Here is a 17,018-nt window from a genome sequence, read left to right on the forward strand (position 1 = left end):
TAACCGCTGGACCACCAGGGAATTCCCTAGAGCCAGGTTCTTTTTCTCCAGGGTGGAAGGGAAAGAAACGGTTACTGATGCCACCGTAAGTGCTTTATGAAGGCAAAGTGTGGGTCCACACAGAAACCCACAGCAGGTCACATAAAGCCTGGGAGCTGGGCTCGGCAAAGCAGAGCGCACGCGCCCCAGAGCAGGCCTTGGCATCAGGAAGATGTAAGTGCCGACAGAGAGGGGGCTGGCATTCGGATTTGACCCGATTGGACAACATTTGGTTACTTTCAGGTCAGAGATTTGACAGCCTCATACGGTTCCTCCACAGGTCCTACACACACTAATTTCTTCTGACAGAAAAGGCCAACTGACTTCTCACCCCAGCTCAGTTCCTACAGGGCTCGGGGGCAGCCTCAGAGACCCCGGCCGGGCTTGGGAGGACACCCACTGCGGCTGGCTCCCTGGCCCAAGCTAAGGGCCGGGGCCCAGGATGCTGTGTGGGGCCCCAGATGAAGAGCAGTCCTCGCCGCTCCTTTTGGCTGGGACCGCTCTTCTCCACATCAGCCGGGAACATGAGGAGGAGTGGGGCCGCTCAGGTGCGCCCCACTTCCAGAAGGGATTCCAAAGCCTGCCTCAGGCTCGGGAAACCTGTGGGAAAGGATGTCAGTGGTGGTGCCCTGGACAGGGGTGGGGGCAGAGCGAGGGCCCCCAGTTCCGCCACATTCCCTGCCTGAACCTCAGGGAAGAGAGAGTTAAATTTCCCTCCAGCTTCCAGCCCCGGGTTTTCCTGGGAAGATGAACAGTCTGCTTTCCTTATTGTCTGCACCAGAGGAGCAGATTGCGTCAGTTTGTAAACTGCGTTGCCGCTTGAAAAGGCCTGGAGTCAGCAGGTTTGCATTTCCCAGCAGACTCAGACGCTGCTGATCGCCTCGGCTCCTGCCTCTCCACCTCAGGCGGGACCAGGAGCTGCCCCCCGACCCCCCACCTCTGCCGTCCCACCCCTCATCCCTGAGGTGTTCAAGGAGAGAGAGAAGGAAGCCCCGAACTTCTAGCTGAGCCACCTTGCCCAGTGCTCCGGCCTTCCCTCAATTTCCAGGAGCCTCTTGGCCCCTCTTGCCCCGAGCCTGATTTCCAGGCATTCCTAGGGCTTTGGCTTAGACGAGCGCACAAATGTCAGAAAAGAGGTTTTCTGGGAACAGCTGGCGCTGCGGGTCAGGCTTGAAAGCATCATTTGGTCTGGAGGTGATGAGGGGTTAGTAGCAGCGGCGCCGGTGGGGACTGGGGCCCTGCTACTCCAGGAGCACAGGGGAGCTCGGTACCGCTTCTGCCCCTCACCTGCCCGCTCCCCGCCGGCGGGTGGCGGTAGTGAGACCCAGGAGGCATTTCATAGGCACTGCCTCTGCGGCTTCCGGAGCGTTACATTATTAATTGCATTGTGTTAATGCTCTTCGTCTCTGAAGGACAACCGTGTGTCTGCGTGTGGCCGAGAGTGGAGGGGACGAGTTCGCTGTGTTAGGCTGCTACCATATGAAGGTGAGGTGTCTCTTCAAGTTCACGGCTCCGGCTGTGGCAGCACCTTACAGCCTTCATGCAGCATCAGTGATGGTGGAAAGCCCAGCTCTCCGGCGGCGTGGCTACCTCTGCGGGGCAGGAAAAGGAGGCTCAATTGCACTCTGGTCACCCTGCATCTCTGCTCACATTCTTGCAGGAAGCTCTGGATGGGACGTGCGGGTTGGGAAGAGCTGGAGTGCCTTTCTTCCTCTCTGCAGGCTCTCCCTCAGGGCTTGCCGATGCGCCTGTGGGCCTCTCCCCTGCCCTTCTCTCCCACGTAACCCCTTGTCTGTCTTCTCCCTCATCGACTCCCAGTCATACTGGTGCGCCACGAGGGCCACCACCCCTAAGCCCAGCTCATACTTTAGGACGTTCTGAGCAGAGAGAACCTTAAAAACCGGGTTCAACTCTCACTAACATGTGGGGAAACAGCCCGGAGGAGGGTGTGACACCCCAGCCCAGAAGAGCTGGTCCCTGGATCGCTGTTTCAGTCCAGGGTTTTTGCTATGCTTCTCAATGCCTTCTCGCCATCCAAGCCTCATTCCTATCTTGTTCCCAGTTCCAGGCTTGTTACTGATGGCTTTGGGGTTATTTAAAGCAGGGCTAGGACCAGACAGCATATGGAAAGGACACGGAGGCTTCTGCCTGTCGTGGGGGCCGATGATGTCACCTCCCCCGAGGTATCCGCGCTCCTGCTGCACCTTCTGGAGGAACCTGCAGCCAGCACCTCTCCCCTCCCCGCTCTGCCACCCCTTGTGCAGGAAGTCTTCCTTTCCAGATGCCCCAGGGCAGGCGTGTCCTGAGCTGCTGCTCTTGCCCAGCTGGCATCACCTGTCCTACCCGAGGCAGCCACCTCCCTGGGGGAAGGGAGCATCGCCCTTGGCTGTTTTCCAGGCAGTCTACATACAGCCTCCCAGCCTCTGGGGCCGAGGCTCAGTAATTTCCTGTGTTGCCTCAGGCACTGCACAAGAGAGAGCCCAAGACGCTCTCCCGGGGCAGATTGTACCTCTTTTCCATCCTCCCAACGCGTAAAAAGGGGAAGGTGGGTTATATGGGAGGGGAGACTCCCCACCCTCCCGCATTGCCAAAAATCCCCTCTGTGCTGTGCCTCCTTTGGCTGCCCTGAGTCACCACGTGGAGCGTAACGCCCCCTGCTGTATGTCCTACCTGGTCCAATATTTTTAAATTCCTTTGCCCTAAGTGCCCCTGGCTGCCTCATTTAGGTTGGCCTTTCCGTGGAGGCGGCCTCCAGCTCACTTCCCCCCGACCCCACCATGAAGAAGGCTACAGGAGGGGACCTGCGTGTTTCCAGCTTTGCCCGAGACTTAGAGCCCTGGGCATCCAGCTTGGCTCCTGGAGCAGGAGAGGGACAGCTGAATGAACCCCGCAAGGTGGTTGAAATTTCCTCTGTGGTCTTACAGCTGAGCTATCTGGTCTTCTTCTCCAGCACACAGTACTCTTTCAGAAGGCTGATTGGCTGGGGGGCCAGGAGAGGTTAGCGTCGTCGGCTCTGTAAGAACATCAGCCCCTGTCTGCCTTTTGTTTCTCCTGCTTCCTGCACACCCCCTCGCCTGGCTGGCCCGGCATTGCACCCCGGCAGCCTGTGCCTCACTGCCTGGAGTGGAAGAATGACTCCGCCCCCATCGCCTGTTTGATCGAAGTAGTTACTGTGTTAAGAAGCTGGACAGAATCCAGAAGGGGACCAGTGGCGGGGCGCGGGGGTGGGGTTGGGCGGGGGGAGACCAGGACGCTCCAGCCGCTGAGAAGAGGACTGTGGGAAACAAAACGTTCAGGGCCACTGCCACCTTCCCTCCCCGGGTTGCTTCCAGCCGTGGAGGGCGGGAACTGCTCAGGGTCTCCTCTTTCCTCCTCCCGTCCTGCCCTTCCCTGCGTACCCGCAGCTGCGAAGGGTGAGACCACAGCCTGTTGGGGTGGGCACTGAGGTGTGTGTGCTGCCTGGGACGGGAGTGCTTCCTCAGTAATTAGGAGACGTGCAAATTAACAGCCTGTGCCATTTGTATTAATTTGGTAAATAAGCCAGAACAGTTTCATTAGTGGCACCTTAATGTGCTTGGGAACAGGAGGACGTGTCCCGCTGTGAGGCAGCAGGGCCTGCTGGCTGCCCCGGCCCGCAGGCAGCCCGGGCCCAGCGGGGCTAGCTGCTCCCCCTCTGGGCATGGCTGGCTGGGCCACATCCCCATCGGCCCTGTGGTGGAGAAGGATCCCTCCCCCCTCCACTGATTAGAAAGGCATCTGTTTGTTCAGCTGGGTTTGGGGACAGTCACTCATTAGGTTTTCCCGTCAGCCTGAACTTCCCTCAGCTCCCACTCTGGGTTAAGTTAAGAACCAAGGGAATTGAGCTTAGCCACACAGGGCTGCTGCTGGTTGTAACCAGCCTGGCTGCTGTCAGCTGGCCCTTAGTTGAAGGAAGAGGAAGCAGTTTTACGTCACCAAAACTTCGCGGCCAGATTTAGGATTTGAACCCAGGTCTGTCTGACTGCAAGATTCATGCTCTTTCTGCCACCTCATGGCCCAGTCAGTACACCCAGCTCTGGAGCAGATTCAGAGAACAGGCTTCACTTGCCTTGGAGCTGACAGTCTAGGTGAAGAATAAAGACATTTTGAAATGAAATAACTGCCCTTCCCCAGAAGTAAATAATTGATGAAGAAGAAGAAGCAGCATTTGTATGTCAAGCACTCTTCTAAGTGTTTAGCATACTTACATTAGTTCATTTATCGTCAAAACAGATCCTTTGAGGCAGGTACCATTGCAGTTCCAAGGTAACTGATTCACCAGAGCTCATGCAGGTGGTGGGGGGATTTGTTTGGCTCCAGAGTTGGTGCTCTTAACCTCTGTGCTGTACATTGGCCCCTACGTGTCAAAGGGAGAGTAAGCCCATAGATGTTCAGGCCAGGTGTTCAGTTCACTGCAGGCTGAGGTTTAGGGAAGCCTTCACAGGAGGCTGGTGTGGAAGCTGGAAGAGCTCACCTCACGGGGCCTAGTTCAGAACCACAAAATCCCCACCCACTCTGCCAGTATCAAGAGCACAGGACAAGAGATGTTGGCAGGTGACCAGACCAGCAGGGGTGCACAGTGAGGCAGCACCTCGGTGTCCTTCAGTGCCTGAGGATCAGGTGTGACCTTTGGACATCTAGGCTCTTGCTCGGCCTTTTTTTTTTGCGGTACACGGGCCTCTCACCGCTGCGGCCTCTCCTGCTGCGGAGCACAGGCTCCGGACATGCAGGCCTAGCGGCCATGGCTCACGGGCGCAGCTGCTCCGCGGCACGTGGGATCTTCCCGGACCGGGGCATGAACCCGTGTCCCCTGCATCGGCAGGCGGACTCTCAACTACTGCGCCACCAGGGAAGCCCTCTTGCTCTGTCTTAACCAGAGTTATCACCAAGCCGCCTCCTCCACGTGGCACCACCCCTTCTCACAGTCTCTCCGGAGGCAATCTCCTCCCCCCAGCTCCGTGTGTTGCTAGGTCTCGGCATTCGGCTTCTGTATGAGAGTTGAGGAGGGGGAGTGAGAAGAGCCATCATCTGTCCCTTGCTGACATTGCTTGCGTCCACATGTACACATACCCTGTGGTCCCCTCAAGGCCATTATCAGCCCACCTGTGTACACACCAAATGCCCACATGCTTATGAAGTGTTCTGGCAGCCTGTAGTAGTCACCCAAGGCCTGACTACCTGAGGTCACATGCCGCTGTAGGAGGCCTCCCAAGGAAGACGGTGAGTCCAGATCTCTTCCTGGAACATTCCAAGATGCCAGAGAGACAGGTAGCCATGCTGTATACCGCTTCGCACTCTACACCACACCCCATGAATAGTTATCTCATTAATGCTGCGGTAGCAGAAAGAAACCAGAAGAGGTTTCTTGTGTGTTTGACAAGAATGAGCCTCCCCTAACTCCTGTCTACAGTTCGAGGCAGCTTGTAGGAAATTGCTGTCTGTGTATCTGTATATAGTCAGTCCTCATTACACGTGAGTCCATATTTGCGAATTCACTTAATTACTAAAATTTATTTGTAACCTCAGTCAGTACTCCTGGTGCTTTTTGGATCATTTGTAGATGTGCACAGAGTCTCCTGGTGAGCACATTCCCAGCTAAGGCTGCACAGGCAGTGGCTCTGCCTTCTTGTTTCAGCTCTCATTCTGCAAACAAGTGCCCTCCTCGTGGTCTATTTAGTGCCATGGTTTTCCGGTTTTTGCACTTTTTGTTGTAGTTAAGAATGGCCTCCAAGCATGGCGCTGAAGTGCTGTCTAGTGTTCCTGAGTACAAGAGGCTGTGATGCGCCTTGAGGAGAAAATCCATGTGTTAGATAAGCTTTATTCAGGCATGAGTTACGGTGCTGTTGGCTGTGAGTTCAGTGTTAATGAATCATCAATACGTATTAAATGCAGTGTCTTTAAACAGAAACACTCATAGAAGAAGGTTATGTTTTGATAAGTTGATAAAAATGTGACTAGAGTCTTGTAGGAACCTAACCCTGTGTTTCCCCTGGGGACAGTGGTTCAGGATTCCCTAATTCCTTGTTCATGGTGACTTTATAGAGATAAGTACCCCAGATAACTGTATATAAGCCTATGCGTGTGTATATGTATATATATTTTTTTTTAATTAGGAGAAAATATCAGAAATTTGAGTCTTTAGGCTGAGTCTTAACGTTGAACACAGAAACAGAGCCTTTACAGATATGGACCCACATAATGTTATAGTCAAGTCACAAATTCCTAGCAGTCAGTATGAAAGAGAGACATGATGAAGGATGAACACATATACCCCCCTGGGAGCGCCCTGCTGAACCCTCTGCTTGGTTCCCATGCAACTTTCCCAGAGCTAAAGAGTCAAGACTTTGATATTCACACTGAACCCCTGTGCCCATCCAGGCTGGGGCGTGGCCGGAAGGATAGACACAGCACAGGGTGAGGGCAGAGAGGCCGCGGAAGCCAAGCGTCTCAGGAGCAGCGGGAACACTGGCCCAGCCCTATCCCTCCACTAAGCCCACCCCACCTTCCCCTGAGCCCAGTTGTTTGATTGAGAAATTACTGTGGTGGCAGCAGCTGTAATAAAAGGGGAAGCAGAGACCCAGGGGCGACAGCTTTATCTCCCTCTACACCCCAGGACGGATTGGGCGGCAGCACAGTGCCCAAGGCCAGAGATTTCTTTCCTCTGCAGCTGGCTGGGCCCAGGGGCTTGTCAAGCCCAAGTTAACAGATCGATTGCAGGAAGGGAGCGGCCGGGTAAGTGTAAAGCCGGAGCTCACCTGCCAAGAGAGCCTGGCTGCTCCCCAGCAGTTTTGGCCCCAGGTGTGGCTGCTCGTCGCCGGGGTTGCCCTCTAGTGGGAGCCTCAAGAGGCTGGCATCTGGTTTGTGGCCTCAGGGTCAGATGTGAATTCGACATTGGCCTTGTAGAGTGGGATCTGAGCGTGGGCACCTTATAGGAGAGAAGGGTTGTACCTGGCCAGTTGCCTCTGCAAATCATCTCTCTGAGGTTCTTGCCTCCATCCCAGGAATCTGGTGCCAAGAGAAGCCATCAGGCTTCTTGTCACACCGGCCCACCGCAAGCCCTCGGGCTGGAGGGAGGCCTTGTGCTCGAGCAGGGCAGCCATCCTCAGTTCTAGGAAAAGGACACCTGGCAGTGAGCACATGGAAGACAAGAGGTCGGGAATGGGGGTGCTGGCATGGGCCAGGAACTGTTCCAGTTTGATTTGCTTTCAGCTGGTCGTGAGCAGGTGTGTCCTGAGCCCCCAAATGGTGGTGGGAGCCTGCGTCAGCACCCCGTACTCTACCCGTTGTCTCGTGAGCCCCCAGGCACGAGGCAGGCAGCCCTCTGCTCTTCCCAGAATTCTCCTGGGACCTGCTGCTGCTTGGCCTTAGCGCGTGTGGTAAAGCTCGGCAAATGCAGGAGATGGTCTTCTCATGTATCATCTGCCCATCCCTGTTCTTGTCTGACCACGGCAAGCCTGGCAGCCTCTTCCTCCATCCTTAGCCCTCCCACTGTAGGGGTGCCCAGTGCTTCAGCGCCCCGGGCATTTAGAAGGTGGCAAAGGGCTCCCCAGGGCGTCCGTCACTCACCTCAAGTGAATTCAGGTGGCTTACTGGCTGATGAGCTCTTGGGGCCCCTGCTTTTTATCAAGTACCATTTTGCCCACCTGACCTCTCCCGCAAATGCAGGTCCTCCAGTAAATTGATGGCCAGAATTCGAGAAAGGAGAGACACGTTTTGCCACCTCCAGGTGCTGGACGCTGGTTCTCCCTGCCCCAGCCCTCAGCGGTGTGAGGCCCGCGTGGGGTAGACCCAGCGCAGCAGAGCCCAACACTTCTGCCCGCCCCGGCTGTAGCAGGGAAGTGCAGGGTGGTGGAGGGAGCCGGCCTCAACCTAGTGGAAAGCGAAGAAGGGGCATCAGAGGTGTGCCTGGAGGAAGGAAGGACTGCTCCTGAGACAGAGGCTGCGGGGGAAGAGGAGGGGAGGGTCTTTTCTGCTCCCAAGTCAAGCGGGCAGTAGGGAAAGAAGGCAGCAGGGCAGCCTGGCTTCTGCTCTCAGCCCTGACCCTGGCGAGCTCCACTTCCCTTGTCTGTGCATCAGTTTCCCTGCCGACAAAATCGAGTTGGACTGGATGGGTATGACATCTCTTTTCTTCTAGCTCTCATAAACTCTGCGTATTCCCTTCTGTGCCACACCCCCGCTTCAGGTGTCGTTGAACTTGCGTTCCACCTGAAGGGGTAACGGGGGGGCCTCAAGTAGGAAGAAGGGTGTTCAAGAGTAGGAAGAAGTCAGGGTCCCACCCACACTGCCTTCCCTCCGCCGCCCAAGCCGCCTCTGTCTGCTTATAGGGAGTCGTGTCCAGCGTCTCTCCCTGCTGAGTCAGGACTCCGCTAGGTGGGCGGGCTGCTCTCCTCCCCCCTCGCCCCTCGAACCTAGCCCTCTGCCCTTGGCTTCTGCCACTGGTTCCAGCCCAGGCTTCAGAGAATTCCCAGGTATTTAGACATTCATTTTATTGCTTAATCGAGCTTGAAGCCGTTTAAATTAATACAAGTTTTTACGTCTGTCAGCAAAGGCTTTTACAGGCCCCTTTAGCAGGAGAAGAAAGAGGTTGGGAGAGGATCAAAGAAGGAATTCCTCGTGGGCCATTGCCTTCGTGAGGCGGGAGCAGAGTCCATGCCGGGTCTGGGGTCCTGGGTCTTGGGGAAGTCCTCAGGGGTGGAGGCCCGGGAGCCCTTGGGCTCTGCAGGGATCCTGCAGGGTCTGGGGATCAGCCTTAGCACTCCGCCCCGAGGTCTGGGCTGATGGTGGTGAGCACACCCTTCCAGTTACGCATTTTTAGGGATAACTTCCTGCTGGAATCACCCCCGAGCCGCCCCGCCCCCGTGTGGTAGTGTACTTCCTGCCCACATCTCTTTGCTCACCTGTCCCCTTCCCTCCTCTCCTCACCTGGCTTTCATCCCACCTCTTTCATTACCTTCATTAAGCATTACTTCATTCAGCTCTTCTGGGAAGAACTCAAGTTCCCCTTCCTCGGGGATTGCCTTACTCCCCCAGGGCCTGTCTTCAGGGCAGAGCTGGGGTTCAGTGGGTGCTGAAGAAGAGTGGGATGTCCCCACAGCTATGGCCGCTGCCTGTCTCACCCCGACCTTTCTCTACATGCTTGTGCGCACGCGCGTGCACACACACACACAGAGCTTGCTTAAGCTAAGGAGAGTGAAGTTTACCCTAGTAGCTCTCTGCCAAGAGCAAGGGGAGGGGATTTGAGAAGAGAGGGGAGTTTTGAAGTTGCTTTGTCCGTGATGTATCTGTCAACAATGGCTCTGGGCTGCAAGAGGCTGAAAAGTATAGACCAGCTCACAGCACTCAAGTGAAGTGTTCTAAGAGCCTCCCACAAGCTCCTACTCTGCTTGACTCATCCTTGCAGCTACTCCTGTCCCATGGAGTGATGGTGGTGGCAGTGGCCCAGGGCCGCTCTCCTCCGCTGCCCACCCTGGGCCCCTGCTGCAGGCTGACGCTCCCTGTCTCTGCTCCCCAGGTGGAGGTGGAGGTGGAGGGCATGGACAAGGCTGGCAACTTCATCGGCTGGCTGCACGTTGACAGCGCCAACCTGTCCGTCCTGCTGGTGGAGCACGCGCTCTCCAAGGTCCACTTCACCGCTGAGCGCAGCTCCTACTACAAGTCCCTGCTGTCTGCCGAGGAGGCCGCCAAGCAGAAGAAAGAGAAGGTAGGCTGTGGAATTGGGCCTGGCCGGGGAGGAGGCGGCTGCCTCTCTCACCCTCCCCTCCACCCCCATGCACCAGCACCGCTGTCTCCATACGACAGACAGAAGCGGTTCTGTCACCCCTCAACTGAGTGACCCCGGTTGGCGTTGGTCTCAGACCCCATGTCAGGAACCGCACGCTGAGATGGCCCCGGACCCGCTCTGAGCACTCCCTGTTGGGCCAGCTCTGGTGGCCCTGGAGCAGGAAGCTGCCTGGAAGGTGACCTTGGAGCCCCTGGGCCGCAGGAGACCGAGAAGCCTTCCCTCCTGCACCCTGCCCTCCGGTGCTCTCAGAGAGGCCGTTGGCCTGCAGCCCACGTCTGAGTTTCCTTCACGTTGCCCTGCAGGGAAGCCCATTTTGGAAGCTGCCCCAGGAGATGCATAAAGCTGTTAGGACCCAGATTTACAGCCCATCAGTCTCTGCAGACACTGCATTGAGGAGACAAGGGGGGCGGGTCGCAAAGCAGCTTTTGGAAACAAATGGACGATTAGAGAACCCAGTGGTTTGGGTGATGGGAGCCGGGCTCGGCACCCCCCGCCCCCAGCCTGTCGCCACTGACTTACAGCCCAGCACCGATAATGGGGATAAATCAACTGGCCACCAATGTGTCAGGGCTTCTCTGAGTTTGAGGAGGATTTCATGGGACGGCCATGCTGAGCCGTAAATTTGTTCCAGGAATAAACGTTTCTTTCCCCATGGGGCAGCCATCTGGCTTACAACTCGCCTCTCAGAGCCGAGACCCAGACACCTGCCACAGGGAGTCGGGGCTTTGGGGCCCAGAAGGCCCCTCGGCCTCACCCCCACTCCGGCTCTTCCCACCTGTCCTCTGAGAGAGGACACATCACTTCCCCCAGGGGCCCGGTGCGGGACCCCTTCTTGGATCTCTGTGTATGTCTTATTCCCATCCCCTAGAGATTAGGGCAGGTGACCGATCCTACTGGAGGCTGAAGGACCCCGGGGAGAGGTGGCCCCAAAAGCCAAGACAGGTGACAGGGACTGTCCATGCCTTGGAGGAGTGAGCAGGCCACCATGGGGCCCCCAAGGAGATTTCCACCCTTCCTTGTCCCAGTTCTGCTCACATTAAACCCTCTGCGTAGACTGATGGGGAGGCAGACAGCCTTGGCTCCAGCAGAGGAGCTTCCTCTTGGAGTTCCTGTTTGTGACAGCTGAACTTAAGACTGCCACCTCCATGTCCTCTGCCCGCCGCATGGAAATGGAGGAGACGTGGTGCTGGGCCTCACGTGCAAAGGCTGAACGAGTTAGCAGCTGGGTGTCAGTGCGGCAAGCACCGGCCTCTAAGGCCCAGATTCTGAAAGCATCTTTGCCCCCCGGCCCTGCTCCTTGGCTACTCAGCACCTGAGCTGAGAAGCTGTCTCTTCAGATCTGAGTGATCTTCTCCCCTCTGAGAGTAGAGACCCCAGAGGGACCAAGGAGAGGACAGAGAAGGGAATCTGGCCAAAGATGGAGGGTGGTCCCTTGCTTAGGTGCTGAACTGGGCATCGCTGTTTACTACGCAGTGGATTTGTCTGAAAGAACCCAAGTCATCATTTCGCGAGTGCCACGTGATGGTGCTGAGGAGTAATTGCTAGGGATTAATTACTTACTCAGCTGCATGGTTTTATTCCGGTCCAATTAAAATGCGGCGCACCACCCTCAGGGTGGGGGCCTGCCTGCCTCCTCGGTCCCTCTCCTGCACATCTCAGCCTCTTCGAGGATCCCGGGGTGACCTCACATGACTTGCCTTATCCTGGTGGGGCCGGGACCCAGGAATAGTGTGGGCAGAGCCTTGCAGCGGCCCTCACAGTTAGCTGCACTCAGAGAAGTTGGTGGTCCTCTGGGGGACAGTAAACTATATATCTGAGGTGTCCCCAGGATCCCCAGCCTTGCCCCACTGGTGACCCCATGAGAGCTGCCTTAGCTGTCGAGAGACAGGCGCATCCGGGGTTAAAAGATCATCGTGGTACCTATGAGCTGACTGAGGAAAGTAATACGGAGAGATTTTGTGAGACGAGGAGCAAGCAGAAGTCTTAGGTGGGTGTGATTATGTGCGCGTACATTTCTGAGCAGGTCTGTCTGGGGAAACCCCGCAGTGCTGTATTCCCAGCTCTGAGAATTTAGCTGCCTCCCTGCCAGGCCTAATTCCTCCCTGTGCCTTGCAGACGCCTCTCCCCATGAAGAGGCTAGTCAGGCCCTCGCCTTCCTCTGTAGGAGGCTGATGCAGGGCTCCCCTCTCCGCCTCCTTTAGGGATCCTGGGCAGGTCTGAGGACCAAAGAGGGAGCCGCAGATGGCAGCCGTCTGGACTGTTCCCCCATCGCCCCTCCCCCTTTGTGCCCCAGCAGGGCCCTTGACAGGGCTCTATTGGCCCTTGGTTGGCCTTTACTGAGCTTGGCTTCCCCGCCGCGGGCTTGAAGGCCTCCACCCCACTGGCCCCATGCCAGCCCCACCTCCGGAGCCTCCTGAGCAGCGATATTAAATAGGATTTAGAAAGGAAAGGCTCCAGCCAGTGGAGCCTCGGTCCACACTGCCCATCGTTTGCCAGGAGGTGCACCCAGGGCTCCCCGGGGAGGAGGGAGGGCCAGGGGCAGGGTGAGGACAGGAGGGGAGACAGCCTCTACTCCTGACCTGGCCCCGGAATGCAAAAGCGATCTGAGCAGGACAGGAAATGGCGCGACGGAGCGGCGTGTAGCAGAGGAGGGAGGGGCTTCCCTTGCCCACTGCCCACTTGTGTCTGTAGCCAGGGCCATGGAGGGGTCACAGAGGGTGTCTTGCCGATGTGCCTGTCCCCTCCCTGCCCAGGTTCTGCAGGGGGCAACAGAAGCCAGTGTGGGCAAAGCAGGCCCTGGTTCTAAGGGTGGGGACCTGGGCGGCCAAGCCCATCCAGTTGACTGACTGCTTCCCACCAGGAAGCCACACTGACCAGCTTGGGCAGGGGCCCCGCACGGCTCCACGACTGAAGGGCCAAGCCCGTCCTGTCTTACAAGTGGAGCTCCTCCATCTGAGGAGGAGGCAGCAGTATACACCCCTGTGCTCCCCTCCTGCTGCCCCCGGAGCTGTGGGACACCGACAGGACTGGCCCGTTGCTGCCTCCTTGTAGGAGGGGGGCCTGAGGGCCAACCCGAGGCTTTGTTTGCATCATCTGTGACCTCTAGCCCGCTGCCCACCCTGCACCTGCCGGGGAAGATGCTCCGCCTCCTCTCTCCCAGGAGGAAACCTGATGCTGTCGCCTGAGGCACCTTTAGTTGAGGAGCCGTTAGCAGTTTCTGCTCTCAGCCTGTCAGTCTGTTCCCAATTCATCCACACGGAAGAAGAAGCCGGGTGGGGTTAGGATGGGGGCCCACGCAGGAGGCAGTACAGGGGCCCTGCCTCTCCAACCCGCTGTGTGCTGGGAAAGGAGGGAGCACGATGGGAGAGGGGACGGCCGCTGACTTGGTCTGGAGCGGGTAGGGGCACTGAGTGCAGACAGATTGGAGGGTGGTGTGGTGGGAAAAGGGGGCAGAGGACAGACTGCCGGGTCAGGAGGGCCACTGCTGGGGAGGGGGGCAGAAGTTTGGGCCCAGCTGATGTCTCTCCCATCCCTCTCCGCCACCCTCTGGCAGCCTCGCCCGGGCTCAGAAAGTCCCTGTTGCTCGTTCCATTTCTCGGGGCCCTTGCCTCTCCTATGGAAGGACACACACTCGTGCCACATTAAAGGCAGGAGCATGGCCTCTGCGGGTGTGGCCCAAAGTGGTTCAGTAATTCCAGCCTTCCTGCCCTTCAGCTGCTTCCTGATGCCCCCCAGGAGTCCGTGTGTTAGCTGCGTGATCATGTGGTCATACTCTGCCACCTCTTGCAAGGGAAGAAAAGGCGACTCAGAGAAGGCATGTGACTTGACAAAAGTCACACAGCAAAGTAAAGGGCAAAATGAAAAGACCAGAGTCCACATCTCCCCACCTACAACTTTCCCCATTGCTCAGTACTATCTTTTGTGTCCAGAGGCCCAGTCACTGCCAAAATTCCCCTTGAAGACCTCTAGGGCCAGGCCGCCTGTGTTCAAATCCTGGTTCTGCTACATCTTGCAAGCCTGTGTGCCTCAGTTTCTTCATTTGTAAAAACAGGGGTAACGTTTATACCTTTTCAAACGGTTGTTGTGAGGATTAAATGAGCCAGTACCTGGATAACGTTTAGTGTGGTACCTAGTAAGCATGTAAGGTTTGGGCTAATATTTTATCACCACCCCACTCATTCCTGTGTGTGTGTCTGTGGGACCCTGTGTGTGGTCCAGTCCCCCGTACTCCCCCACCCCCTTTCCAGCGCTCAGATGGAGAGCCACCTCCCTCCCCTGCTATGACAGGCCTCACTACTGGGATAATCTCCTGGCCGCAGGATTGGATTTGACGTGCTGTCACCCCGAATCAGCTTCTGAGCCGCTACAGCCCTGACAGTGCAGGGCTAGGGGAGGGAGGGAGAGGGGAGGGTGGAGGGGTGTGGCCCAGCTTCTGAGCCGGGATCAGAGCAGCCTGCTGGAGGTGAGAACCGAGACATGCTCGCCCAGTGGCAGCCCTGGCCTCCGCGGCCCAGGGCTGTCACTTGGAGAGTCTCGGGAGCGCCTGTGGCCCTGTGACGGTGGGAGGGCCTGGAGAGTTCAGAGTGACCCCCACAGGGTGGTGTGAGGGAGGGAGATGGGGACCCAGGTTCTCACACGCTGGTATGCGTGGGAATGGGAATTGCTGGGGAGCCTTTGCTTTTGATTCCTTTTCCCTGGGACCCTGAGAGCACATCCTGATTTGGCAGGCTGGGGTGAGACCCAGGCACCTACGTTTTCAATAAGCTCCCCAGTTGCTTCTGATGCCTGTCAGAGCCGCTGGATGGGAAGTGCTCTCCCCATCCCCACCCAGGGGTAGGAGGGTTCCAGGGGCTCGTCCTGTGGTGACATCACCTCCACACTCACTTCCCGGGGCAGTGATTCCCCCTGCCCAGAGCCCCTTTCCTGGCACCCTTTCTGACTTCACTTCCTCGTGCCCTCCTCCCCTGTGCTGACGGCACACGCAGGTCTGGGCCCGCTATGAGGAGCAGCCCGTGGAGGAGGTGGCGCCCGTGCTGGAGGAGAAGGAGCGCTCGGCCAGCTACAAGCCAGTGTTTGTGACCGAGATCACCGACGACCTGCACTTCTACGTGCAGGATGTGGAGACGGGTGAGCGCACAGGCGCGGCCCCTCACGGCTGCTGCCATGATCTGGCCCGCCTCAAGGCCCTTCTGTTGAGTGGGAGGGAGGGACACAGCCCAGGGCTTCCGGGGGCCTCCCCAAAATAGCCTGCGGCTGCTGCCCACCTCCCGGGGCCCGAGGTCGTTTTATCAGCTGCAAGTGAGCCCGGGAGCGGGCGAGGCTGAATAGGTCCTCTGAGGACTGGTGAGGTAACCAGTTTTGTCTGGGTGGTGCTCGGAGACTCTCAGGTAATTGTTTTAGTCCCAGACACCCCTGGCAGGGCTGTGCAGGAGGATTTGTAGCCCTCAGCGTGTATCAGGAAGCAACGGACAGATTGTCTCTGTGTGGTCAGGAAGCACAAGCCGGCTCAGCTCAGTGCCTCTCCCCCTCAGCTTCCTTGGGAGGGGAGGAGGGGGAGCCTGGGCTCCTCTCTGCTGGGGTTTCTCCTTCTCCAGATGTTGCCACAGCCCTGAGTGGTAGCCAGTTGCCACGGTAACTGGCGGTGCTCTAGGGGAAGTCATCCCCAGAAAGTCTTTCTGAAGGACCCTCCCTCTCCACCCTCTTCCTTACTCCTACCCTCAAGCGCAGCGCACCGTGGCCAGGGTCCCCTCGGCAGAGACCTCAGGCTTCTGGAGGAGAGAGGGCAGTAGAGCCGGCTCTCACAGCAGCTGCGCTGGGGCCCCTCCAGCCCAGCTTCCCACCTTTACTCCCTTCACTCCAGCCATCCTGACCTCCCTCCTCTCATTGCCACCCTCTGCAGGGAAACGTGTTAGTTGAGGTCAGAGGAAAAAGCTCTCAGAGCCAGCTCTCAGTCCACAGAGCCAGATCCTTACAGGGCGGAGGGGGCTGAAGGTGTCGGTGACACTGGACGCAGCCCCGTAGGTGGCAGGGTGCGGCTCTGCCCACCCTCCCCGGCCTCACCTCCAGGCCCACTCCAGATTGTCAACAGCCTCGCCTCAGCCGCCTCCCCTCTAATGATATTTCCCAGGCAGGTACCTGCTTTTGTGGCAATGTCATTTCACCGGGAAGGACTGACCATCTCGCGCCTTGGGCTGGCTGTACTTGGGAGGGGAGCAAAGCCAGGCAGGGGCGGAGATGGAAATGATGAGCCCGAAGGATTCAGTTCTCTTGTGGCCAGCTGTAGTCCTGGTGAGAGGGGGCCCAGCCATTGCCTTGGGACTGAAGCCGGGAGGGGGCCTCCAGGCTGGGTGGTGGCCCAGGTAGGAAGGAGAGCTATTCCTAAGCACAGGAGCCAGCGAGAATGGCCCTTGGAGAGCTTGGGGAAAGGGAACTCAAAGAAGACCCTGCCCAGGGTACCCCGGCTCCCAGGCAGGCTCCACCTGGCCTCTGGGTCCTGCTGGGTAGACCTGCCTTGAGTAAGAACAGGCCCCGGAGTCTCCAGGAGACAGAGCTTGAGGGCTCAAGGCCTTTGCCCGCCTACTGGCTGTGATCTCAGAGGCTTCCCGTGCCAGCTCTGTACCCTGCCTGCCTGTCTCTGATTGCTCTCGGAAGCCAGGACTGCACTGAGTGGTAGCCAAGGCAGATAATAGGGAGAGAAGGAGAACTTGGGGGAAACCGTGTATTGTTGGAAGATTGGAGGAGCGAGTGAGGTGCTGTGTGGCACGCCATCTGGCTAGGTGTAGGCTCCAGAGAAAACCCTGCCTTCCATCAGATCCGTGGAAATGAACCTCAGCGTACACAGCCTCCCTCTCCTGAAACCTTTTACCCTTCTTGGAGGCAGGGACGTCCTCTGGCCCTGTTTCCCTTCTCTTAATTAAAGCCTGCCTTCGGGAAGGATCTGGTGAAATGATGAACACATTGCCATTGGCTCTAAATGACCAACCGGGCTCTGTGTAAGGACTTCCCAGAGGGCTTTGCCTGTTCGCAGAACTGTTGCCTTGGAGCAAAGTATAATAATAATAATAAAAATAGACCAGGTATGGCAGGACCTTGTCTGTGTAGAGGTAGCTTCTTAGTCCCTGAAATTTTACTGTCTGGGCGAGGAACGCAGGCGCAGGAGAACGGAGGGTTTATTGCCGGG

The 17,018-nt window shown here is 57.5% G+C and overlaps 1 protein-coding gene across 1 annotated transcript in view; it reads left to right on the forward strand.

Moving 5' to 3' along the window:
• The window catches only part of SND1 (staphylococcal nuclease and tudor domain containing 1), a 419,471-nt gene that overhangs the window by 395,641 nt on the left and 6,812 nt on the right, over positions 1-17,018 (forward strand). Inside the window, exons 17-18 of the mRNA XM_067746913.1 lie at positions 9,569-9,757; positions 14,824-14,965. Coding sequence (XP_067603014.1) covers positions 9,569-9,757; positions 14,824-14,965 — 331 coding nt within the window. The remainder of the gene's footprint in view (positions 1-9,568; positions 9,758-14,823; positions 14,966-17,018) is intronic.

This window comes from Pseudorca crassidens, chromosome 8 (genome assembly GCF_039906515.1).
Source record: "Pseudorca crassidens isolate mPseCra1 chromosome 8, mPseCra1.hap1, whole genome shotgun sequence".
NCBI lineage: Eukaryota > Metazoa > Chordata > Mammalia > Artiodactyla > Delphinidae > Pseudorca > Pseudorca crassidens.